General features: G+C 40.2%; 2 protein-coding genes across 4 annotated transcripts in view; one reads left to right on the top strand and one right to left on the bottom strand.

The window, feature by feature from the left end:
• asb13a.2 (ankyrin repeat and SOCS box containing 13a, tandem duplicate 2) overlaps nucleotides 1–27,610 on the top strand; it is a 105,429-nt gene that overhangs the window by 61,817 nt on the left and 16,002 nt on the right. The gene's annotated exons all lie outside the window — the stretch shown is intronic.
• The window catches only part of net1 (neuroepithelial cell transforming 1), a 28,621-nt gene continuing 13,010 nt past the window's right edge, over nucleotides 12,000–27,610 (bottom strand). For 2 of the 3 annotated variants that reach the window (XM_026923479.3, XM_034313072.2), the window contains exons 3-11: nucleotides 25,965–26,024; nucleotides 15,805–16,080; nucleotides 15,234–15,296; nucleotides 15,026–15,122; nucleotides 14,860–14,936; nucleotides 14,499–14,756; nucleotides 14,206–14,376; nucleotides 13,838–14,024; nucleotides 12,000–13,729 (exon numbers count right to left, since the gene is read on the bottom strand). In XM_026923479.3, coding sequence (XP_026779280.3) covers nucleotides 13,323–13,729; nucleotides 13,838–14,024; nucleotides 14,206–14,376; nucleotides 14,499–14,756; nucleotides 14,860–14,936; nucleotides 15,026–15,122; nucleotides 15,234–15,296; nucleotides 15,805–16,080; nucleotides 25,965–26,024 — 1,596 coding nt within the window. In that variant the 3' untranslated portion in view covers nucleotides 12,000–13,322. Of the gene's footprint in view, nucleotides 13,730–13,837; nucleotides 14,025–14,205; nucleotides 14,377–14,498; nucleotides 14,757–14,859; nucleotides 14,937–15,025; nucleotides 15,123–15,233; nucleotides 15,297–15,804; nucleotides 16,081–18,485; nucleotides 19,147–25,964; nucleotides 26,025–27,610 lie in introns of those variants that run through there. The other variant, XM_026923480.3, reaches the window with a different exon arrangement.

The following is a 27,610-nucleotide window of genomic DNA, read 5'->3' as shown; positions in this document are numbered from 1 at the left end:
ACACTGGAGTCGATGGACACTGAGGTTGGTCACTGGGGTCACGGACATAACAATGGGGCACAGGCTTTGTTGTCACTTTTGAAATAAACATTTAGTTCCTGTGAAAAGGAAGAGACTCCCTTACAGGAAAATAACCACCAGGGGTGCATGTGTATATTTTGGACCTCATCCAATCAGTGGTCACACTGCTACTCCACCCAGACACTGACTTTCCCCCTTTCTTTCTTTTAACACAATGGCAATCACGAGTGCGCCATTGCTCCATCTTAGATCTAGCTTTCAGTGTCAGATTCTCTCCAGAGATTAACCTAAGACAATTAAAGTGTATTAGACAGCAGATTTTTTAGAAATCCCCAAAAGGGAGGATATAACCAGGAATAGGACTGGGTGGTCTGCTAAACAGTGTGGATTGTGATGGAGCCTACACGGATGTTAGCGTGGACCTTATGGCCTGTATCAGATCGCATAACCCTCTGTGTGTGTCTTGAGTGTGTGGGTGTGTGTGAAGTATGAGCCAGAAATGCATTAGGACAGAGCTGTGTATATAAGGATCACAGTATAAATGCTTGCAGCTGTACATCAGAGGCTCGTCTCTGTCTTATTTATGAGACCCCGTTCTAAACCTGGTTCCTCCTCAAACACACAGACACACACACAAACAACAATGTAGCTGACACACGTGCCTTAAATACAGTCAGACACATCAGTACACAGACTAGTATACAATTCTAGGAGTCTTAAGAGGGACGGTGGGTTCAGTGTTGAGGAGGATCAAAATATAGCTGCACAGGATATAAACCAGTCATTCACTCACTCGGTGTGTGTGTATTATAGGATAATAATCAATGATGGGTTGGTGTGATGTGACCTGATTCGAAGTGGAGTTACTGTTGCTATCTTGAAATTGATTCTTTTCCTATAATAGCACATTAATTGTTGATTGTTGGTTCAACATAAGGAACTCCCAATAACGTGTTAAGTAAGGAATAATGAAAATGAAATTATATAATAATATGAAAATATGTGATGATACAGCCTGACTTTGCATCAGTTATATTTTCATGTATCAGCATGGTCTGTCATGTTTTTTTTCACTTACATCATAGCTATTTGCAAAAGATTACAATGTTTATTATTTTAAAGAACAAGAAGTTGCACTTTTTAATGTGTTATAGTACGATTTCATGTTGTGGAACATCTGTGAGATGAGTTACTTCCTGCTATCTCTTATGTTATAGCAATGATAATAATTTGTTCTTTCTCTCTCCCTCTCTCTCTCTCTCTCTCTCTCTCTCTCTGTCTCTGTCTCTCAAAAAAAAAGCACAGCTTGTCATTTTAAAGAGAAACCGGAAAGTAAACTCCCCTGTCCTGAAGACTTTCCTGTGCTGGGAAACTTTATGATGCACTGTGATTGTTACAAAGTGTGGATACTCGAGACTCCTTCCATAGATGGTAAATAAATGTCTCCTAAAAAAAAAAGAAAAACTTCACCACATCAGCAATTATTAGCCTTTCTTTTTTACACAACACATTTTTTAATGTCTGCTTATTAGTAGTAATGTGGAATATCCACTATACAAATCTCTGTGTATGGGCTGTTACTATAGAAATAATAACATATTAGAATGAGCGCATTAATATAAACCAGTTGTTCAAATTATAGCCCAAGCTGCTGCCTGAGCCATGCGGTTATACAAAAATAACGCACACCTTCTGACCAATCAGATTTGAGAATTCAGCCATGCTATGGTAACACGGAATAGAATTAAGATATCAATAGTTGTGATAATGCGTAACAAGAATAACCCAAATGGCATAAATAAAAGTGATGATTTTGTCATTTTTGACAAATCCAGCTATTTCCTTATACTACATTTCTGAACATAACTATGACCATATTAAAGTAGGTATTCACTGACACTTATCTATAGGACAACCACCGAAACCACCAGAATTTGAATCCGTGAATGTGTTTTCTTCATAAAAATGTGTTTTGCAGCATTTGTAGATGTCTATACCATTTGTAGACGTTTTGTGCCATTTCAAAGAAGTTTTGTGCCATTTGGAGACATTAAACCAAGGTGGGGGTTGGGTGGTGAGGGAGTTCCCCTTGCATCTGTCCTCAAATTAAGCTCTGTATAAGTTAGGAATCCAAAATATGAACACACAAACACATGAATACAGATATAAACACACTCAGGTTTCATTTTGTCTGTGTCAGTTCCTAGAACTGGCTCCATAACAATGTCTCAGGGTTACTTTAAACACACAGACTGATTTTGACTCCGCACACAATAACACAGACTCAAGTCCACGTCTTATCGGCACTATCCGGCTCCATCTGGATCAGCCTGCAAATAACAAATTTACAACAAATCACTGTTAAGCTTCACAGAGAGATGACACAGAACACTGACAGAGAACACCCTCGAGTGAATACCAGTGCTTAATCATGCAGTTTTTATTCTGTGGGACATGGTGTGTTATAGACATTGGCAACACTTTAGAAGTCCGAGATGTAGAACAGACCATTTCTCTGACACACACTCTGTCACATTATAATGTTGTTTAACACAACTGGAATATCTATACAATATGTTACATAAGTCCTAATTGGATTTCATACTAAATATCTATAACAGTTGAAACATACAGTGCTGCTGAATTCTGAAATCTGATTGTTCAGAAGGTGTTGATTAATTTTCTACAACAGCAGCTCTGACAGTAGTGCAAGTAAATCACAGGTTTATATTAATGCGCTTGTTCTAACATGTTATTGTTCCTATAGTATCAGCTCATTCACAGAGGCTCGTATGGCAGACGCTTCACATAAATAAAGTTCTAATAATACATGGATTTAAAACAATGTACTGTTTTTTTAACAAAGGAAAAAACATATAATCATTGATATGGTGATGTGTTCTGTATGGACATGTTTATTTAACATTTATGGAAGGAGCCTCCAGTGTCAGCACTTTGCCAGGGAGTTTTCCATCTTGGGAAAGTCTTCAGTACAGAGGACATGCTTTCTGATTTCTTGGGAATATGACAAAATGAGTTTCTTTTTGACCTATTAATTTCAAGAGAGTGAAAAAAGAGAGTCTGATGAGGGGAAAACTGTTCATATTTGCTGTAATGTAAGTGAGAATGGAATTCTCTTTAATTCAAAAACATTAAACTGGAACTGTAAACTAGTAAAAACTATGATGTGTCATTCTTTATTTAATATAAACATGTAATCATTGGTAAATTGTTGTGGTATAAGAAGATTGATGCCGAGACTCTCTGAGTGAGTAGGGTTTGGTGTTTGGGGATAAGGAGAGTTTGGCTTGAGTCTCTGCTTACTCTTTCACATCTCTTTCACAAAGAAGCTCTTATATACAAGCAGATACTCATACATTTGGCCTAGTACACATGGTACATGTGCCTACCCGTCTCTCTCTCTGTCTCTGTCTCTGTTATGTAAGGAATAAAACAAGACAGGGTATCTTCCTAATTTGGTCTTGGCCAACTCCCACCCCCCAGCCAGCTCTGCTCTATCATATGACAGCTACCACCCAGAGAGGGTTTGGGATTCCTGAAGACACGTGAAGCCATGCAACACGTTCAGCTCGTGCAACACATTCTGAGGAAAGTGCCGTCTTGTGGTTGACAGGGGAGAGAGTATGCCATCCCTCCCACCTACCCAGAGAGCACAGCCAGTTTGGATCTTTTGGACTCCTGGCCACAGGTGGCTATGGCATCACTGGGATTCAAACTCACGATCTCCAGACAATAGGGCAAATCTTTCTTTTGTAACACTTATGAGCCCCGTATAGTTATATTTAATCACCACTGCTGATCTCTCTCTCTGTCTCTTTCTCCCTCTGTCAAACTCCATAGACTCTGTCTTCCACTCTCTGTCTCTGTGCAATCCAAATATCTTTTAGATCAGCAGCCATCTGGGAAAGGCATTTGTGCCTCCAAATCCTGACAAACACCTAAAGCACTAGCTGTACTACAACAAAAACACATGGCCATGGTTACAGGAGGGAAGAGAATGGAAAAAAATATTAGTTTGGCACCTTTAAGAGCTTCTAGTTATTTTGGATACCTGTGAGATTTATGGCATATAGTTGTAATTCAAAGCTGTGTGGTGTCATCTAAAGGAAAAGAGTTCATGTTTCTTATGCAACTCCTGAATTATTTGCACCCTTCATGAAAATGTGCATAAACAAATGCATTGCATGATGTTTATGTGCTTAAATATATAAAACACTGTGTACAAAGTGTATTTTTAAGTTGTGACCTTTTTTTGCTCATTTTGCATTAAGGATGCTATTCATCATGAAGATTATTGTAAGACCTTCACAGAGATCAACCAAGATCTCTATGAGATCTTGAGTTAGATTTATTTGTTTGTGAACAAATATGGTGCTTAATTGTACTGAGGAAGGATTATTAAAGATTTGTTAAAGATTTGTTAAAGATTTGTAAAGATTAGTGGCAGTGTTTAAAGAACGCATACCATTTGTATTTATTATTTAAGGAATAAAACACTCATGGTTTGCTGTTATAGGAAAATGATCAACAGTGGGTTGGTGTGATGTGGCCTGATGCAAAGTGGAGTTAGTGTTACCACCCTGATGTTGATTATTTTCCTATAACAGCACACTCCATCTTGTATTATTCCTTGCATAACTAATAATCAGTGGATACAGTAAATGAAAGAGAGAGAGAGAGAGAGAGGCAGACACATGTACAGTGTATACGAGGCAGACTGCTCCTGGCGCTGCACACTGTGTGTGGTATATAAGAGCTTCTCTCTACAGATGTGAAACAGGAGCAGAACTGAGACTCGAGCCAAACGCTCCTCATCACCATACACCAAACCCCACTCACTCAGAGCATCTCGGCCTCTCAAACCCTACAGGCTTATAGACAGGAAATGAAAGTGCTGCTTTTGGTTATTAAAAGTTGACCAGATGAAGCTATAAGACGTGCAAAACTGCATGCTTGGTTTGTTGATTTGCGGGGCCAGAAAAATAGAGCATATTATTATACAGAGAAGTGAGCCAAAAGTATTAGAGGGAGCTTTTGGAGTATGACTGGTACATCACACAGGCCAGGCTGGAGGGTTCACTAAGGTCTGATTTGATATATGACTTGCCTGATGGACTGGATTTGCCTAGCAGGAATGTATGAACATGATGGCATTGAAGCAAGACATATATTTTAGCGACAAGCAGTTAGGATCCATTTATAGGCTCGTATTTTTACTGCCGTTACCAACAACAGGCTGAAGATGTGGGAACATAACTGAGGCTTCTGTCTCAGTCCATATTGGGATACTAAATATTAAGGATACAAGTCACTTTTATAGACTAAGCATTATATAATAACCAGCACTTTTAGTGCTTCTACCCCTATGATAGCACTCTTTAATAACCAGTACATTCCAATGTCAACATGAATATACTTAGTTTTGTGTGAAGCATTGAGTAGGTGTCAAGATTCTCACAATCGTTTTCTCTGAGCTAATATCAATATTGTTTACTTATTTACAACGTGGTAAATTGTTCAAGAGGGCTATCACAGTGGTGCAGCAGGCAGTGCTTCCAGCTCACATCATCTCCAGGGTCCCTGGTACGAACCTGAGATGTTTACAGTCTATGTGGAGTTTTGCATGTTGTCTCTGTTTCCTCCAGGTTCTCCAGTTTCCTCTAACTGTCCACTGTAGGTAAGTGGATTGACTGCACTAAATTGCCCATAGGTGCAATTGAATATGTAAATGTGTGTGTGCATGGTGCCCTGTGGACTGGACTGTGGACCCATCCGGTGTAAATTCTCTTCCTTGTGCCCATTGTTCACGGGATAAGCTCCTGATCCACTGCTAATGATTGTAAAAGTAAGCAAAGAGAAACCCTCATACTCATTGTACAATCTGGTCACTTGCTGATCTGGGGCATTTTTGTGGCTGGTAGTCTAGGGCTTCTTATGAAGATTGATGGTATTTTTCTGAGTACCAGGAAACATCTGCCAGGAGGTCATGTTTTTGGCTGAAGACAGAGCTTTCAACATGATAATGACTCCAAACAAACATCTACATCAACACAGAAAATGGTTGCAGTGTTTTATAATGGTTATCTCAGTCTCCAGATTTGAGCCCAATAGAAAATCTGTGTTGAAGAAAGGCAGCTTGAAATGTCACTTGAGGAGTATCCAAGATCCTATATAATTGTCTCTTCACAAGAAGAGGTTCAGCACTGCTAAGGGAGACTTCCAGTAATTGTGGGGTGCCAGTAATTTTGAAACCAATGGTAAACCAATTCTGAAACCAGTGGTAAATATGCAGTGTCTCCATATGTTTAAGCTGAGCATATCACTTATTGTATGTTGTTCTTCTTATATGATCCATTTGGGTTGTTTTCATGGAAAGTGCAATTTTTCTGGAGTTAATTGTATAATAGGTAAATATATACTTGTAATTAGTACAAAATGACTCTGTTCAGTTCTGCCCAATTACACGTGGATCACATAAAAGCTATGGTCTATATATAGTGGTGGCATTTTATTTTTGGCCATAATTAGATACAGGAGAGCCACAAATAAACAGATTCCAGTTTATCTAAAAGAACTAAATATCCAATTAAAAACGATCTTCTCATTTTGTAAATTGCAGGCAATAACAGGAGATGATACACAGGACAGATAGGACAGTGCAAGGAACTTCCTGTATTCATGGTGTGGCTGGCGGAGTGTGAGCCAAATAAATGCTGAGAACAAATTGTTGCATAACATCCAAAACATGACATAAAAAAAAATTCATGTCTTTCCACTGTTGCAAGGGTTTTGCAATCTGATACAGTTTATGCCATATTTCTTCATCAAAGTTTACTTGCCAGAGAGTGATAGCAGATAAATAACATACAAAGCAGAACATATGAAATGTTGGATTTCCCTGTCTTTCTCATTTTCCCCTCACTTCCCTCAGGTTTTAAGATGTTTCATTATAGAGTCAAACCAGAGCACAACCTTTTGTTTCTAAGAGTACAGGGACCTGGCACCAATACAAACACAGAAAAAAGGGTTCCTTGATAGTAGAATTCTGACTAACAAGCTTTACTTCCAGATCTAGATCCACCTTGACCATAGCTTCTCACCTCCATGCAGCATGTTTTGGAATCTCCTTAGTTTACTCTTTGTGTTTTGGTTTGAAATTTGCAGGCTAATTGGTGAAAGGCATGAGCAATATCCCCATCCTATCAGTTTATATATGTGAGTCAGAGAATAAAAGTGAAATCCACACCACTTCTCCACTGATTCATTTACTGGCTGTGTCACTTCAGAATTAATAGGGAAGTCGACAGTCTGTCAATGCAAAAGGATTTGTGTGTGGGTGTGTGTGTGAGTGACAGTATGTATTAGGGGAAAACCAGCTGTTTATGCTAGTCATCTTCCATCCCTGCTAAGAGATAAGTGCAAGATGACTTTGTGCCACATGGCATACATACTGAAAGAACAGGAACAAAAGGTGTCATTTAACTAGCAACATGTCAAAACTAATATCTAGGGCTTGGTTTGAGGGGGTGTTACGAGGTGATGCCACCCACACTTGTAAAACCCCTATGATCAAACTAGTTCTTACCTAGGATCTGATCAGGTTAAAGCAAACTGTTATGTTCTGAGGATGTGGTTATGCAGAAATGCTGATTTTCATCAGTTACATCAGTTCATATTTGACGCAGCTTGCTGTAGCTTCTGCTTCCGGAAAATGTAAAGTGAACATTACAACTGGATCTGCAGTCTTAAGAGTTGTTTGGGTAGATAATGGTTCTTTGCTTCCCGGTGAGCTTCAACTTGCAACACATTCTCATAGAAAAAAAATTCAGTTGTAGGGTTCTACATAGAACGTTTAAGAATTTTTCCCAGAGGGACAAGCCAAAGAATCGTTTAGGATTATAGACTTAACCCTTTAACTGTCATTACCCCGAGAAAGATGTCTAAAGTTATTAAAGCAGTAAAACAGTAAAACTTATTATCACAGAGGACAGTAATTCATTCATCTTTTTTTTTTTACTCCATTTTCTCCCAATTTGATCATTTACCAATTCCCAACCACTAACTCTCTCCTGCCAACTGGGGAGTGAAGGATTTTTTTATTTTTTGACTATATAGTATACTGTTATAGAAGGGAAATTATTTACAATTGCGCAATCCTGTGTCACCCAGATGGTTTCCCTTTTGATTGTGGTTCCTCTCAAGGTTTCTTCCTCATATTGTCTCAGGGAGTTTTCCCTTGCCATCGTTGCCTCTAGCTCATTAGGGATAAATATATACATTTAAAATTTATATCCGGAATTTATATATTTCTGTAAAGCTGCTTTGTGAGAATGTCTGTTGTTAAAAGTGCTATACAAATAAAATTGAATCGAATCGAATTGAAGGACAGGATGTGGTTCCACCAAGACCCATGAAACCTTTTCAATCTGCTGCTCATTCTACGTCACATGGCAGCTGTACATACTCAGCGGAAACTGAGGGAGGAACCACTTGCACTCCCAGCCATGGCTGTGACATCATCAGCAATTGAAGTTGTGATCCCGTTTAGATAGGATGAATGCTTTTCTCTTGCACCATCTGAGATACTCATATCCTGGTCTAGGTCATACAGGAACCAGAGCCTATCCCAGGAACCCTAGGAACGAGCTGGGAATACCTGGATGCCAGTCCATCACAAAGCATTGTACACACATTCCCACCTGGGGGGTATTTAGAGTCAGCAATCCACCTATCAGCTTTTCTGGGATGTGATATTGTTTGAATGTTTGGGAGAAAGATCACATCTCCACCTTCTTCCTAGCTGACTTCCTATATATTCCCATCTCTCCCTTTTTCTTCACTAGTGACAAAGTTTCAGTTCTCACCACACCTCGTCTCCTCCCTACTATTCAACAACTCCTACCTTAGTGTGAGGCCTGGATATCCAGTGGCCAGAACTCCAGCCAGGTTCTCAGAGTTCTTCCTCTTTTTACAGTTCCTCAATTCATGTTTTCATGTCTTTTAGCGGAGGGTGTGGCCTGCACGTGCAAAATGCACTTTTGATGCATTAATTAGGCTGGTAGATTAGTGGCTTGGTCAGTCTCGGAAGCAAAGAGTTCCTCACCTGTGCTTTTGGGGGAGGGGGGGGACCCTTTTGGAACCCTCTCTGATAGGAAAACCCTATATTTGTAGGACTCTAAATAGAAACATTAAGGTTCCACAAAAGGACAAGCTGAAGAACCCTTGAATGTTCTAGATCTAACCTTTGTATCGGTTCATATTCCATGAATGTTTTTCTAATGTCGCTAGATATTTGGAATGCACCAGGGTATGAATAGTGGGTCCCATGTTGTTAGAATCTTTCATTCATTCATCTTTAGTAACTGCTTTATCCTGATCAGTGAACCCATCACCAACCCTCTTAATTTTTTTTGAACAGTTCAATTACTGCCTTAGAGAATTGCTCAGATAATTTCCCATTACACAAGGGTTCCTTAAGGGTTCTTTATGGTTGTGAAGGAAACCCTCAGTTTCAGAGTTTCCCTACAACAACAACAACAAAAAAAACCCTTTAAGGGTTCACCTAGAGGAACACAAGAGAGACGCTAGATGGAAACTTTTTTTTTCTAAAAGAAGAGCTTATTATGTGTTCTTTGGATAGTTAAGGGTTCTAGCATTCTTAAAGGATTTGTACTTGGAATCTTATCTGAAAGCAAATCCTTCTAGGGTTCTACATATTAGCAGGGTTCTAGGGTTCTAGGGTTCTGCATATCGCAGAATAACATACTGCAGAAGTGTTTAGGCTGATAGATGGAATGTGTTGGAATCAGTTATTGGCAGCCATACACACGGTGGTCACGGAATCATTTTTGTTTGACTGCATCATCATATCCCACCTTTGTAGTGGGATTTACCAAATACATGTAGTATTTTGTGTGCCTGCGTGTTTATCAGTTTTAAAGTTTTTTGAAAACCACACAATGGAGAAAACAGTGTTGCGCAAGTTAGGTTTTACATCTTAACAAATCCAACTGCTTCATTGCCTTCTTAAGGATTGATTCCTTGTTGGCTTGCGGCCAAGAAGCGTAAAGACGCTACGGCTGTGACGCAAATGCGGCAAATGCATAGGCCTGTCTTTACGTGATTTACTGCTCCTAAATAGTATGCCTTGCTCTCCTGTACATCCCCTGTACAGCTCGACATTCTCAGTGCTCAGAGTGTCACTAAAGCAAAAAGCTAACAGGACTTGGCTTTGATGAATTAGTTTTATAACAGGATAATTGTGTCAGTGGAAATGCAATGAGGTAACTGAAATGTCCTCAGTCTTCTATTGTAAAATGACAATCACTGGCAGTTCTGTTTGACTTCCACAACAGATAATGTGTTTTGTGCAGTAAGCCACAATGGTGAGTGTGTTCATTTACGAGGCCATCATTGTTGAGAAGCGTCCAGTGGTTGAGCCGTTATTTATTCCAGCATACATTAGAGCTTCATTAATGTAAATAGCCAACAGGCAGGCGGGCACGTGGGCAAAAACATGATCGAACTGTCAAAGAATTCTCTTATTATTGCTCACGACAGACGTGAGGCAATTTCCATATAAAATCCTTGGGCCCCTGAAAACCCACCGCTGCCAACCATGCAGGGACCACTTAGAGCCAAGCCAGTCGAGCTGCTGACCTCACGGATGTGAAAGTGTTTACAGCAAAGGCTTCCAAGCTCCGCTCCAGCTTATGAGCTCATCCGGTTATGGCTAGGCCGAGCTAGAGCAGATCACATTCTTCAGGTTGATCGTAAATGTTCATGCAAAGCCATGCTGATGGAACACCTCACGAGCAGCAAAATGGGCGAGAGGTAGTTAGAGCCCGCACAGAGACGGTGGCCCTGAGTAAGTCATGAAACTTGCCATCTGTCACAAGGGGACAGACAGAAGGAGATTAACACCGATTTAAATAGCGCCAGGGAGCGACATCCTGGAAGTAGAGATAAATTAATGAATTTGTTTAATAGACACTTTCTTTCTTTATACAGCTGCCAGCTGGCATTCTGCAGGATACTGGAAATGGGCTGAGGTGGAACAGGGGAATGTGTAGAGGAATTGGTGTGTGGAAGATGTTTCAGGCTCCATGCCAACATGTTTCTTTGTAATCAGTATTCACTAGAAACAAACATAATGGCATTAATGGTGATATTAAGAATGAAAATTCTGGAATGTGATCTGTTTGAGCACATTATACTAAAAAGTCAACACAGAATTTAAATTCCAAATACATTTTGGATCACAGTAAAAATCACAGGCTGATTATAAATTAAACATTATGAAGTTGCTCAGAGTGAGCTCAGGGCGGACTGTGGATTACTAGGCTTTCAAATTATTCTAAAATACAGTGGTTGACATTGGCTGGATCTAAGTAAGTGTTGTTGAAGAGTTGAACAGTTCACTCACAGAACACAGTCATTCATCTTCAGTAAGTGCTAGGGATGTAACCGAAAAGAAACACATAATTCAGAGTGAACAGATAATGTGTTCTAAATGGACACAAATACAGATATGAATAGGAGACACTATTTTTTTTTTTTTTTTAAGAAAGCTTGCCAGAAAGGTTCACAAAGCAACTGGTTGAAACTAGAGATGTGCTTGCAGACTTGCATTCCATGGGACACAGAAAAAGTTGTGTGAACAGGAGCTTTTTACTTTCATGATAGCGTGAGTGAGTGGTTAGATATGAAGCTTATGGGAAAAAACGGCCACATTACTTGTTCATTTACAGCATTCATTCATTCTTCCTTAGTACCTTAGTATCTTTAGTTGAGAACTCAACTGATGTATGAACTCAAGTGATGTAGCTGCGGTTGAGGAACTGTTGCAGCCAATATTCACACACCATGCTCACATTGTTGGCATTTCTACATTTTTTCAGTGTTTTCCAGTAGCGCAGTTTGGTGTTTACATCAAAGACAAGAAAAGACAAGACCCATTTTCAGATGCATATCTTACACAGATCTTTATTGTCCCTTTAATTATGTTCTCTTTATACAGCAAACAGATTTACAAGCTCACTTCACACTTCAACACAGACAACACATCTCTGTCTTTTATACAAACTACTATGTTCTTGTGACTTTTTTCCCCACACAACATTCACTTTTGCCTTTCTTTCTACGTGCTTTTCATCCTTCCTCGTAAACAACGCTCACTGGCTTTTCACCAATGCATCCAACATTCGTGCTTTGTTCAGAACACTACGAACAAACAACCAAAAACTGATTATGCGCAGTATCTAGAATCAAAGTCAGACTCTTCTCACTCAATGCAATTCAGAATTCTTATAAACAACATATCTTAAGCCCTCATACAACATACAAGTTCCTTGCCATCAGTTTCAGTGAACTCTTCTATTTATACAAGCATTTACACACCATTGTACAAGTAAAGCTCCATGCAAGATGATACATTGAAAATTTATCCATTTCCTGTTGGGAGTTCTTTTTATAAAAAAAAAAAAAAAAAAAAAAAAAAAAAAAAAAAAGCCAACATGGCTCAGTTTCATTTTTACACGAGTAAAATAAAATACCACATATCCTGATCTTTGTGATTAGTAGATCACAATTTGACTGTGATTTCTTTTGGTTTTCAAGAAAGAATAACAAATGGATTTAAATTAATGCTGTTTTTCCAAATCATGTACAATCCATACAGCAACGTGTCAAGCTGATAAAACAACAGCTATTGATTTAAGAGGAATGTACTGAAATTCAACTCTTCCAGTATACTGTTCTTATTTTGATCATTTCTTTTCTTTGTGGCTGTTCTTTTCCCTTATTGCATCTTTTGCATACACTCAATTTTTCAGCTGAAAGCTACAGTGCTGTTTCCAAAAAAAAAAAAAAAGAGCTACAGTAAATTTCTGATTGAGAATATATATAAAAAAAAAAGGTAACATTTAATTACAAACCAAATTAATAATAATAATAATAATACAATAATACCAAACTAACAGTAAACAGGGCTTGTGTGATCTCATGCTCACTCTCACACTGGTCACCAAGTGAAAGCGTGTGCATGTGTGTAAAACACTTCTTGAGATGCATGCAGTTAACCCTTGAGAATACTGCATCTCCCTGGTCCGGATTTGTTCCCCATGGGTCGGCTTGGAGTGTGTGTGGGGATTAGAGGGGATATAGCTGCCATTGAGGACAGTAACACAAACACTGCTGAGGAACCACAGGGTTCCAACATACACATAAATACAAGTCCGCTCTGGGACGAGCTTTTAGTCCATGCAGAGCCTGAGAGCTCTCTACACCATGGTTTCCTTCCTCTTGCCCAGAGAGCAGAGCATGCGCTTGTCCTTTTTAGATTTCCTTGGCGAGCTAGATGATGTGGATGACGACGATGACGACGATGAGGAGGATGACGACGATGAGGAGGATGAGGAGGAGGATGTAGAGGTGGTGGAAGGTGTGGGGCTGGGAGGCTCATGGCTTTGGGGCTGGTTCTCGTCCGTCTCCTCCATGTGGACGATTGTGGAAGCTGTGGAGGAGCGGCGACCAGAGCAGGTGTCAGTGGAGGCGTCGCTCTGGATGACAGACATGGCACTGCGCAGGCAGTTGAGCCACTGCTGCTTGTGGAAAATGTCGTTGACTTGAAGTGTGTGTGACTGACCCTGCGCCGGGTCCTGGAAACGCACACGGAAGATGTTCTTGGCTGCAAGAGGACAGAGAGTAGTGGTAAAATAAACAAGTTTACATCCATCAAGTAATTAAGCCAGTGCACACAAAACATCCCTAATAAGAGAACATGCATGATGCTCACCTTTGTCAGAGTTGCTGAAAGCCCCTCTGAAGGAGCCGCCCATGCGCACGTCTCCGTCCTGCAGGTCCTCCAGCACCAGGTCCTGCACTGGAATAGGCTGACGGTACACCTGGAAACACTGGCGTTCATTCCGCATCACGGGCCGCGTCAGAACCAGAACTTCAGTGAACAGGAAGACGTGCAGTTTCTGCAGAGGGAAACACAAAGGTTTGGTTAACAGCTGTTGGGCAGACTGGCTAGTCTCTCTGACACACATATTATGAACAGAATAAATTATGGGTCAAAGTGTCATTTGTCAACTGACAGATTAGATTTGAGTACAGAGTAATAAGCTTTTATTGCAAAGAGTGTGAACGTGACAGACTCACCGTGCCACTCTTGTTGCGCAGCTCGCCGTGGCACAGCAGGCTCTTGCACTGCTCTATGCGTGGATCTTTCTGCCTGTCGTCCAGGTACTCCAGTTTATCGATGTAGTACTGGCACTCCGACTCACCTTTCTTCATGTTAATGTCAGCCAGCACACCCTGAATAATGCTGATCTGCGAATGTGCAAACACACACCATTATTTCAAAGTTCATTCCCTAATTTCAGAGAATTCTCTACAGATAAAACATGCATGTTTTTGTGTGTGTTCAAATGAAATTCTCTGAGTATACTCACAGCTTTTTCAAGGCTGGCAGTGTCTGGGTGTTCAGGCGGTGTGTGTCGGAGGATCTCTCTCAGCAGGAGCGGGTATTTGACTAGCCGTGATCGGGGGATGTCGAGGAAGCTCCACAGGTCCAACTTCCTGCTGAAGGGTGACTCAAGACAGCGCTGCAGGAAGTCTTGCACTTTTGGGTCCTGCTTTTTCTGGTCCAGCAGGGCTTTGGCTGCCAGCTGGTTGCTGCAGTATGCCCGGTATGCATTCAGTCTGGGCAGCTATAACAGGAAATAAAGGGTCATTAATTCAAAGTCACAAGAGTAATTCAAGAGGCTTTTATAAACACAGTGAGAGAAAGAAAAGAGAAGTTACAAGTCTTACCCAGTCAACTACAATCTGGCCGATCTCTCCAACTGTCCCATCAGGGCCTGTCGCTATGGCCAGCTGTGCCAACAGATCTGACAGAAGGATGAGAGAAGGTGTTAGGTGCCCTGAATGTCAAACCGAAAGCCAAAGCCAGATGAGAGAAATGGATTGTTGTGTTCACCTTCATGAAGTGGGATATAAGCATCCAGATCTCCAAAGATGGCAGTCAGCTCCTCTTCGCACATGATTGATAGTTTCAACATTGGGTCATGGTATGCCTGGAAAAAAAAAGTTCTTTAATCAGTATATAACAGTCCATGCTAACATAATTCAGACTGTGTAAAAACATGTTTGGATTCTGTGGATGCTAGTCCACAACGAGTACTAACCTTGCGGGCGAGCTGGAGGTCCTCAATCAGGTCATGCTCTCCTCGAGACAGCTCAAATATGGCCTGCATAATTGCAAATCAAAACAAGGTGTTACTTTACACATGTGGTATATTTTCTTGCCAAAACAAACCCCAAGAACCCTAAATAATTCAGACTAGTGCTGGCTTAGTCTGGCTAAACTAAATGTTTTTATTTTTCAGATACAGAATGTGCTGTGGCAGTTTGCTTTGATGGCTGACTGGAAAGACTGAAACTCCTGAAGAGGCCCAAGTCTGTGCGCCACAACACCAAGAATCTATTAACTTGGTGGTGTGATGCACAGATGTGAAAATCCAGTCGAGATGCTCCAGTTCCAGTCCTCTCAGCCAGAGTACACACCAAATGAATTTAGCTGCCCCCCCTTTGAAGAAACTAAGTGGGAAGGACCAGGAAAGCATCCAAGCCAGAGGCCCTTAGGGTTTAATAAGTCAGCACAGTCTGATTCAGTAGTGTCTCACTGGGAGACGGGGTGGATTTACTAGTCTGGGTTGTATGCTGCCATCTGTTTTCTCTAGCTCTTGCTGTACTCACCTCTTGCCTCTTTATCTCCTTCATGGAGAAGGTTCCTTTTTGGTGCACATCCAGAGTTTCGGACCAGAGGGTGCTGTTACGACGCTTGGGTGGTGTGGGTGCCGCAGCCTTGCTGCCTGCCTTGTGCTGGGGCACGCCCGGGGAGCGCCCGTCACCCCGCAATGAAGCCTGCAGGGTCTGACCGAAGCGCCGGACGGCCCCATTCTTCACGGGGGAGATGAGGTTCGCCAGCGAGGTGACTCGGCCCAGCGGCCGCACGCGCTTAGTACTGGGTTCCTGTGCAAGACAGAGGAGGAAAAAAATACATTAACAAATGACTTGCTTTTGACACAAAAACAATTGAGGCTCTGATGCAGCCAGAGTTCAGCTACACTCATGAAAAGAAGGCATGATTAGTCACAGGACATTTTCCCCAGAATCCACTAGCTAGGAGGGAAGGGGGAAAGCAAAAGGAGAGATTATTGAGGGGTGGATTTTGGGTCAGACTGGCTGGCGTTTCCTGGGCTGCAGAAATTGGAGTCTCTAGAGGCAACAGCTGTTGGACATATCATGAAGGAGTCCCCTCAGCATGAAAGAAGCACAAAGACCTCTTTCTGCATGCAGCCATGGAGTTCAGGGGGTCTGTAGGCATGCAGGGAATGTACAAGACCCCTGTCTCAGCTGTCCCATTCTGACTTAAAGATACAAATTCAACTAAGTGGTCTCACACATGCTCTAACTGCCTTGTTTGTCTATTTAATTCACTTAGTTGTCTTGCTCAACTTGCTTTCAGAGGGGATTATGAACTGTTATGTATACCTACGTCAGGGATGACCTGTTAGTGAGAGCAGGGGAAAAGAACAAGGTTTGATAAACATTGTGCACTTAACCCCCATACTGACCTTCTATCTTTCCTTCTCTACTCCCTTATAACCCTCCTGTGAGGCTGACAGCCTCGTGTTGAGACAGGCCCTGCAGGCCTCTTGCGTGAGAGGGAGAAGCACACCTGAACCCCTGTACAAACAGTGTTACAGCCCCAAAGCCATAACGACTGGGACTCGAGCCAAACCGTACAAACCAGAGCAAAGAAAAAAAAATCAAAGCAAAACCTGACAAGGTGATTTCACACTGGCAGACCCAGCAGGATTACTTTATACTATAATCACAGTCCTGAAACACTCAAGGGCTTCAGGGGCTGAAAAAAGGACTGCGCTTATATCTTTAAAGCATGATACAGACAAATGACTGTGTGTACTCCGTTTGAAAGGTGCTATTAAATATGGATGCCTGGCTTTCTCCCCAGAGAGGGAGAGAATGAGACTGTGTTCAGTTTGGCACAGCAAGGCTGATGAACAGATCCACCATTCAGGCTCGGACTGCTTAAAACAGCTGCAAAGCAGATCTTCTAGTTTACATTATCCAGAATGCTGTCTGAGGTCAAGTTATACTTTGCTAACCAGGACCACCAGAGGACTACTGTATCAGCCTGAGACTAAGTAACCCGCTTCTGCTGTGGCCAATAAACATGGGAGACCACATAAAGAGTTGTATACTGGTTGTCTCCCAGCAAAAAGCTGATGGACTACAAGGAGTTCATCAACATATCTGCTAATCCTGCAGTATGGTGTAAAGCTTGTGTTATTTACTTTTATTTTGAGATGGTTGAGTGAATTAGAATTGAATCCCAATCCCCTTGCTGACATTAGCAATCTTACACAAACCATGGCAAGGATTCATGTGTCAGTGACATCATTGTAATCTTCTTTGCAATACACAACACACAGACTGCATAATGTCTTGTGGAAAGCAGCAAGCAGGCAGCCAGACTGATAGGGGATGCTATTTCTGGCTTTGCTGACTGGGACACAACTCCTATGAGAGGGAGTTTTAGCAGGCACTGGACTCACAAAGCCCTCAAACTAGATTACAGTACTGTGGTTCGGATTGTGGTGATGGTGGGGGTTGGGGGGGAATCCTTTGGCTCCCCTGCCGACAGACCATTGGCTTTCAATACAGACCAAACTGTTAAACTGCTGATTAACAAGAAGTGGGGGTGACTTGTGAAAAACTTCCAGGAAGATCTGTGGAATGTAGAAGTTCAATGAACAATTTCACAGGTTCCGAAATGCCTCATTCACAATTCTTTTCAACTTCCCATTCAGTTTTCCTGACAAGTTAACCACTTCTCGTTCTTCACTTTCAAATCAAACCATAAAGGGGAAGAAGAGCCCAAAGAAGTTGCTCTTATCTAAGTCTGCTTCCCCATGGTGTTTGCCTGGGGATAGACACACCTAGGCCATGAACTACAGTACTCTGTAAACTGCTGGAATGCTTTTATTCCCAGTGTGTACAGTCACGCAGCCCTGGAGGCCTCACCAGGGTCTGCTTTACCTGCTCTTCAGGTCTGCAGTAGTTCATTATAACTGCCTGTTCAGGCACATCCAGCTCTTCATGGCTGACCATTAAAACAGCACCACTCAAAAAATCAAAATCCAGCCATCTAATCCTGCGACCAAGGATGACCTTTGTACTCCTTAGGAGTACGCACACACCTTAGAGAAACATGCCTATAGCACTTGCCCCAGGGCAAAGTTCTCATTCTACTGATAACATTATAGGCACAAATTATGTGTTGTGCTTTGCAGAAAAAATGATTGAGCATTGAAATTACATGACGTCATTTTTAATCTCTCAAGGCTCACCTCAAGTTCTTTGCACGCTTGGTTCTGATAGTCTATTTTCTGTAGAGTCCTTTTGATAGGCACCACACCAGGTTCATCGTAAGCCACCATTTCTTTTAATAAAATCCACTGGAAAGGGTCTGCTATTCCCAAGAGTTATCCACAAATGTAATCCACAATTGAGTTAAACATAAAAAAAAAAAAAAAAAAAACACATAAGTTGTTTTTAAAAAAAATCCTTTGTCCCCCTAATACTTCATTGTCTGCCTCAGTGGCGCTGCCTAACTTCTAAACGCACACTCTGTGTGCTCTGACAATCTCTAACTTTGTTCTGTTGGATGTGCGAGGGAGGGAAAACTCAAATACTCAGAGTTGGTGTGAGGGAGGGACCAGAGAGCAAACCTCGCCCATTTTACACAGTAAGGGGTGGGAGTAAGCAAAGCAGGCCCTCCTGAGTCTACTGTATCACAGTGTTTTCTCATTTAAAACTCACAGGTTTGCCAAATGTCCTCAAATATTCCCCTGCAATATTCATCGCATCACTCAAACTTGAAGCCTTCTAAAGGCATTTTACCAGAATGTACATGTTCACATTTGCCATGAAAATTACACAGGATATGATGTGCAACAAATTCCACAATGAATTTGATGAGCTTTACATTTAAGACTTGAGTTTTATCACAAGTGAAAATAAAATTATGTTTTCCCGAAATTTCACCATCTTGAGTCCACATGTAACCCTATACCAAATAACTAACATTTAATTCGATCATTAAAGTGCATGTAGCAGGAATGAAACACACCAGGTGTGGAAGCACATAAATGAGTTTAGACACTTAAAGAAGATGGAAAAGTCATGTACAAGCAAGTGTTTCAGTATTGGTACCACATAGCATTTTAGGAGAACTAATTTTGAAGCAAATCTCCCATTTAGATAAGAATAAACCATTCTCATATTGTAGATTGTTTTCGATTATCACCACTCCCTTTAATACATGACCAGGTGCAACACCTTAAGAAAAAGAAAGCAACTGTTTTCACACTTTTTAAACAGGTTTCACTGCTCACAAAAACTAAAATGAATTTTCCCCTTCAACTTGCTGACTAATGAGACATGAAAAAGGTGATGAAGTATATTGTAATGTAGCGAGACTGAGGCCTGTGTGGGTAAAAGCGGATTGGAGCAGCAGTCTCTGTGAGGTTGTAGAGCTATATGTCTGTAATGAAGCAGGGAGTCGTTATCAGGTATGGGGGAAGGGAGAGATGATCAGTAGAAATACCAATCAAAGTGTATAGAGGTAGGGCTACACCAAACACGGCTCATTGGTCTCTCTCTATTGATTAAAGGAACGGGAATCGGGTCTAAAGGTAACAATAAGTTTCGCACTACAGAAGTGAGAAACTAAACTAGGCCACACCAAAAAAGCAGAAGTGATTTAGATTCTGTACACAAAACTGAACAACCAGTTCATCTACATCTGTATGGAGGATATAATTGACCCCTGAGGTGTGCTGCACAGATAGCCTAAACCTTTATGCTTTTACTGCTTCTTTCCCATTCAGCGAGGACTAAGAGCTTCAGCTGCGCAAATTGACCTGTGCATTGTTTGTGTGAAGGCTTTGTGTAAAATGGTGTAAATAAGGCTCGTCAGTGTGTTCTGAGCAAATGGAGAAATGGTAGTTTAGTGTCCACTCACCCTGCTCTGTCAATAGTGAAGTGTGAAATCTTGTGTTTGCATGGGAAGCTACTCGAGGGGTTGTGGATTTAAATTGAGAGCAGGTTCTTGGGTAAGATTAAATTTGCTCTTGTTTGTGTCACCATTTTTCATTAAGTACATGACTAAGTGGATTCTCCAACCTAGGGTTAGTGTGCGTGTGCGGACCAAGTCAATAACAGAACAGTACAGCCTCCAGGCTAGCGTAGAACAGTAATAATTACAAGACAGTACTGTTTTGACGAGGGGTGTGATGGAAATTACGGACAGCAGACAGGGCCGAACCTGTAGTGTGACCTGTTCTCTGCCTGCTGCAGGGTAACACCCAGACAGATGGAGAAATAGGTGTGAAACACAAACACGTCAGTGCTGCAGAACTCCTACTCAGCCACATGCATGACTGAGTTACAACAGTCTAGCTCGGCAGGACCAAACAGAGCTAGACTGTTGTAAAAAAAAAAAAAAAAAAAAAAGAAAATTGCTGAACATTTTGAACTTAAACAGTTAATCCTTCATTCTCAGGTAATTGTCATATGACTACTCAATCTACCTTTTAGTTATTAAAACAGTCAAACAAAAAGTTAAGAACTAGACATATCTCTATTCCTTAATCATTCATGGAATTATTTTTTTTGTTTCTAAGGCATAGATAAAAGTTAGATAAAAATACTTCATTAATAAATGACTGAATGAATACAGAAAATGACTGGCCTATAGGCAGGTCTTGGTTCAACAAAAAGAAAGAATTAAAGTGAGCTATGCTGCGTTTTAATCTGATATGGCTATCCATAACCATTGCAGATGTGGCACTTATGTGAATCCTAGTTTTCGTGAATTTTTTCTAAGCAGCCATCGTTTTAGCTTCATGCATGAACTGGTGGAATGAAAACATCCATGAAACGGTATAGTGCAAATTGGTTATTTGCCACAGATCGGGTAGATACATTATGGGTTTAATATAGATTTGTTGTCCGTTGTAAAAACCTTGCAGTGTCTAAACTGAAAAAGACATTTGGAATGCAGAGCTGAGCGTCTTGCCCCGTCAGGGCTCAGCTGACTGCTGCCCTCTTCTGGTGGCAGACATACTGGTGGTCAATTCAACATCCAATAAAACTAAACATTTCATTTAGTGGATATTTTGTCCAACTGAAATTAATAGGGTGTCAAAAGGACCAGGTATAGCTATATTTTGCTTTACAGCTGCACACCTGAGACATCTGATTCAGTGTTAATGATTCACATATTCTCCTCCTTATTACATCAGTGCAGTCCAACTCAATACTATAACACATTTGCTAAAAACAAACATGGCATAACCATGGTGATGTTACAGCACTAGTCATGGAGGAGTGGGGATGACTATTTGTGTGTAACTCCTGATTTAAGTAGACAGGATGAGACCACGTGTTATACGCTCACTGGGCAAGTCTGTACAGTGTGTGTGCTTGTTGGGAAAGCTGTCAAATTCAGAGGAGCTAATGCTTTACTTTGCTTTTAATCTATATCTACACTTTGCCCATTTCCCTCCCCTTTCTACTGTACAGCTTCAATTCCAAAATGGTTTACACATTACACCAGTATGAAACTGACTGAAGCTTTCTGACGAGTAATCAGTTCAGGTTCTTCCACATTTCCGATAATTAGTTCTGCCTACGCTCCCCGGTTATGAAACATGAAAGTGAAAACAAACATACCCTGTAAGTAGGAAGGACAAGGACAAGGTGTGTTCATTAGCACCTATATTCCTAAGTACAATGTAATGCGCTTCACGGTGGTGTGAGACACCTCAGTGTAACTATAGGGCAAGCTTCAGAATCTCAGAGCTTGCTACAATACACATCAGTTGAGGCAAGATCTGGCTGATGTAGTGTATTAACGTGGATTAATTAGTATGTACAGATGTCAGAGGATCTTTCAAGAATCAATGGGACTAAATTATCAAGCTGGATATGAACGGATCTATGCATAAGTTGTTCTTACGAGCATTTACACAAAAAAATTGGTATTCATGAAAATCCTGAAATTTCGGAAGAACTTTTGTATCCTACTCCTGCTCCTGAGGGCGTGTAAATTTACATACAAGACGAATAGTGTAAACCTCCACTGATCGGCTTAGAATCGTATAATTTGCGATGAGTTACTGTAAACAGCTTATTTCAAATACACACACAAAATAATTATTTTTTAGATCCGTCATTTCATATACAATAAATAAAAAGACAGCAAGTGGACCCAAATCCATTTTAAGACAAGTAAGGCTCCTTGTTCAATTAAGAATTGAAATTACTGGAAGAGTTAGCACATGATACCCTTAGGAGACAAAGGATATTTAGAGAAGTTTAGAGATGATTTTTTCCCCCCAGAGAATAAAAGCTGGTTTGTAAGTCGGTTCTGTTTGCCTCGATATCAGGTCAATTTTAAAAAGCTTTGTCATGGTTTGGCCTTCCCTGGTAGTAAAGAAATTCTGTAGTAATACTTTTTTTGACTCAGTTTTTGTGTCAAACCATTTTCACTGAATTAACTTCCATAATTTCTCTCCATATTTTGGCCTTTTCAGGTGCTGTGACTCTGTGGCACAGCTAAATAATATTTCTTTATTCTCATAGACACAAGTCAAAAGTACTTCAATTTCTGCTGGAGAGAAAGTCTCTTTTTTTGGCTATTTAGTAGCCATTTTGAGCTTTCCACTATGTGAAATCGGCGTTTTTTTTAATGGAGTTTTTTGGGCATCAACAAATGCAAACTGGCTGTGGCATGCATGTACCCTGTAATTTATGGGTGATTGCCATTTATCTACATAATTTCAGTATGAAGGAAATTAGCATTTACGAAACTATTGTAGATCAGGCATATTTTTGTTGTTCGGTTTGGCTTATGCAAACATTTACACAAAACTTTACGCAAAGATTGATAAATGAGGCCCAATGAGAAAATAAAGATGCCAGCCTTGACTTGCCAGACATGACTTGTCCACGCTTTGCCTTTATAACAACTGCCTTCAATCACAGGTCAAGGATCTGAGAAAGTCATGGCAAACTAATTTTCTGCCGATTTTGACTTGCTGTCTTGTCACTCACAGTCCATTTTTAAAAATGTGATATTCTTTTAATTTAATTTTTAAATAAAAAAAAAAGACAAATATGGCTTCATTTCATAGAGGATCCAACCTTTTGGCCAGTTGTCTTAAACCTACACATAATCATTGGGCATGCTGGGCAATTTTCATTTAACTTTCTTTTTCACTTTACTATACCATCAGAAACACTGGATTATCAATTACTCAGTAGTTTAAGTGCTTTGACTAAGAGGGCACTCCTACAAACAGAACTGGCTGCCACCAAACAGAACAGTTAACGAAAAGAGTAAAGAGTATGTTTTAATACTTAGTCACAGGGCATTTCTTGGAAATATCTGATTTAACAGGTGGATTTCCAGTCTCCGATTTGACAGAACACTCAATGTTTTACAGGAATATCAAAGATTCAGTTTCGATTTCTGCCTCATCTATGCAAACTGTGGATGTTTTGAAATTCTAAGTAGAAATTTGATAACCAGGCGTGCACTGAGGGAGATTATATCTAGTTGTGACCTCAGCATATGTGTGGGTGATTAAAATATGACCCGTGTCTCCAAGATGATCATTTCTGATGTCAGTCATTCGATACAAAAAGTATGTCAGTTTACACACTTCTACTGGCTCAGAGTGCCAACACCTCTGTTTCTTACTTCAGGATTAGAAGGTGATACTAGGGGGGTAGTGAATACTTGTGATGGGGGTCCCCTCCTCCACCTTTCACACAAACACACAGGAGGCGCATACATGTGTGTGTGTGTGTGCTGTTGTGTTTGAGAAAGAGGTGGGGTTCGGGAAGGTCTAAAACTTGGCGTGGTGAGAGACTTTTTTTTTTTTTTTTTTTTAAAAACCATGAGACTAAAGTTAAAAGAACAGATATGTGTAGTTTACACAGAAAGGTTTTAGTCATGATGTGTGGTTTAAGTGTGCACGGAACTACACTGGTGGTTTTAAGGTTACAAATCAGGAAAAAAACACTCTGAGTGCTTCACTGTTTTAGCACGTCACCATGTGAAGACTAACTAAACATGCTCCGAGTGTCAAAAACCCATAAGGAAGTTATAAGGATATGGAGTTCATTATTAACAGAAGTAAAACACATCTTAAAGAATTTAAAATAATAAATAATAAAATGACAAAAATCCACCCAGCAACAAACACGATATTTCACAGAGAAATTAATTGAGAAAGTGATGACTATTGTGCCATGATGTACAACTGCTAATTGTGTTGCATTTTCCTACAGGAATACTGCCACTTTTTACAATTGTCATGACAGCTACTGTTGCTATGGGTGTATAAAGAAATAATCCATCCCTGTCAAATGTTACAAAAAAGAAAAAGGATTACAGAGAGGAAAAAGAACCAGAGAGCTTCCTACCAAACAGGTCTGTGCATCACATTTTCCTATGTTGCCATATTCAGCTTTCCCACAAAATAAAAAAAAAAAAAAGCACAATGCCAGTGAATAATCATGTGACATTTACATTTCAGGAGGAAAAGTCTAAAGATTTAATTCCGTTTATAACAACTTGCCTTGATTGCTCATGCAAACAAACATGATTTTATCACGCTCTAACAGGGTCATTTCCTAAAATGGTCATAGAGTTAAGATAGCCTACAGTATAAAAGAGAAAGAGCTCAATGATACTCTCTCCATCGTCTTATTATATGTGAGAGTTTTTCCAGTGCAGACTATCAACATTTCAGTGTCTAATGACATCGTTATATAGTTATATAGTTCCAGTTAAGTTACTCTGTACAGTAATAAAGGACCCTAAGCTGTTTCTGGATAACTAAATTGTGTGGTTCATTTCTTGCATCTTTCTTCAGATATACATGTTCATGTAGAGACTTGATTTGCATTTGGAAGATGCATCAGGGCATTAATGAGCTTGTTCAGGATACCATTGTCCATGATACCATGATAGTATCGCCTGTGGATTTAGAGGGGTGTAGACTGCCGCGGTGCTGACCCTGGGGCGTGTCCAGAAATACAGTGGATATAAAAAGTCTATACACCCCTGTTAAAATTGCAGGTTTTTGTGATGTAAAAAAATTAAACCAAGATAAATCATGTCAGATCTTTTCCCACCTTTAATGTGATAGCAACCAGCAAAATTCTAGTAAAAAACAAACATTTTAGAGGAGGAAAAAATGTTTAAAAAAAAAAAAAAAAAAAAAAAAACCCACACACACACACAAGTTTATATATATATATATATATATATATATATATATATATATATATATATATATATATATATATATATATATATATATATAAATAAAACCTTTGAATAACCGGTGCGCACGTGTGTCATATACGCGTTACCTGATTACAGCAAACAAATACCGGAAGCAACCAATCACTGAATCAACGAGTCAGTCTTTTTTTGATTAATTACCCATTAACATGGTTAGTAAGGCTTGGAATACTGAAGTCAGGACTGTAAATAAACCCAACGAAATATTGACTCTAAGAAAAGCTTTAAAAAAAAAAATGATATGAACTATTACGATATGAAACATTACAAGATACAACACAATTTTTTGTTTTTGTTAAAGGTGCAGACATCACATTTTCTGACAGACGTTAAAAATGTCGATAGCCATTGTGATAGATCGAATCTATCGGCTATTCGCAATATTATCGTCAATTGTCTCAAGCCTAACACACACACACACACACACACACACACACACACTCACCTTAAAATCAAAGCTGCACAGACTGACCGCATCTTCATCTTTCTCTCTGCGTTTCCGTTTCTGAGGAGAGACAAAAGGCTGTTATAATTCAATAACCACAGACTTTGTATAGAAAGCCTAAATATTCTCACTGGCAAACAAAAAAGCATTTCCCCAATACACACTCTCACTAAACACTGTGACTGTGAAAAGAAACAAGGCTGTACTCTCTCTCTCATTCATTCATTCGCTGCCTGGTGCTTTAGACATGGTGGCCTGAAGGCTGGGTGGCTGCTTAAAGCACACATTTCTGTGGTTTACAATGTCCCACAAGGAGGCCCGTCAAACTCAGGAAGGCCATCATTATCCCCAGGAGACTTTAGCATCTGCATGTGTAAATGTGTAGGTGTGTGTGGTGAGGCTCAGCAGGTGAAAAGTGTAACCTGCATTGTGTTTGTATGCTCCCGGTTCACTACAGGAAGTCATTCCACAAACCTGTGAACACAAAGACCGGCAGTCATGACGGTTTAAGTGGTGACCCACTTACAACTTAATAAACTTACAGAAAAGGACACACCTTGTCCTCAACTTCTGAGAGCGCACAAATGGAGAGGCCCGTAACCCTACATTTGTCCAAGGCCCTAATCTCAAGCCTGTAAGACCCATTTGTAAGTACTGCATTAACACCAAGCCATGTGCAGGTCTGAGCTAAGAGAGACCACAGCCAGCAGACTGCAGCTGAAGGTGAGCTTCAGCTACTTGATAAAATGATCAACTGATTTCAGTATAACTTAGCACAGTGGTCCTCAACATGGTGGCCATGAGGAATAGCCAGGGGTCTCGTGAAATTTCATGAGTTCTTATAGTGATTAGCATGTTTGGTGTTGGAAGTGAATGAGTCGACCATTCATTTCTATGTACATGCCCAATATGGAGCTGTGAGTGATTTGAGATTTTCTTGATTCTATGCAAATTCACTATGACACTAAAGCAACGAATGCAAATGATTGGCTTGAACAATAGCTCGGACCAATTCTATGCCATGTGTGATCCAGCGTTTCTTCAGTTTCCCACTCTCAACTTCAATTCCTTCTTGCAATTAGTTCCCATTTAGTGTATGATAAAAAAAAAAAAAGGAAGAAAAACCTACAACTGTGGTTTCATCTTATCTTGTCTTATCAAGAGACAAACTACAAGTAACATGAGTGACTAGCTGCTAACTAGTGTGAACATAGGGTTATACATATTGATGGTGAGTTGGATAATTGTGAAATTTCTTTCACTCAAAAATCCAAAAATGTGAGTACTGTGACAAATAATGATATGGTTAAGAGCTACTCAGCCTACCTTTTATTAGGCATTCACTGTTAACAGCTCTGTAATGCGACTGTACTGTAATTAGATGGGATAAATGACAAGCTCATTTAGAAAAATCCCCATTCAGAGACAATGAAAAGAATCAATCAGGCCTTTGATGAAAAGGCTTAGTTTGTACTTAGAAAAGGTTAGATAAGTTAGGAGCAGGTGATTTGCAGTCCAAATAAACAGAAACCATCCTGAATGTCTTTAATGGGGAGGGGCCATGATGTTATCTGGGTGAGAGTCAGCAGAGTTGCTTAACACCAAAGAAAAAGCTGTAAAGAGTCTTTACTGCTGCATACCATAAA

Source organism: Pangasianodon hypophthalmus, chromosome 18 (genome assembly GCF_027358585.1).
Source record: "Pangasianodon hypophthalmus isolate fPanHyp1 chromosome 18, fPanHyp1.pri, whole genome shotgun sequence".
Lineage (NCBI taxonomy): Eukaryota > Metazoa > Chordata > Actinopteri > Siluriformes > Pangasiidae > Pangasianodon > Pangasianodon hypophthalmus.
Note: the sequence above shows the minus strand (reverse complement) of the source record. Positions and strands in the feature narration are given on the sequence as shown.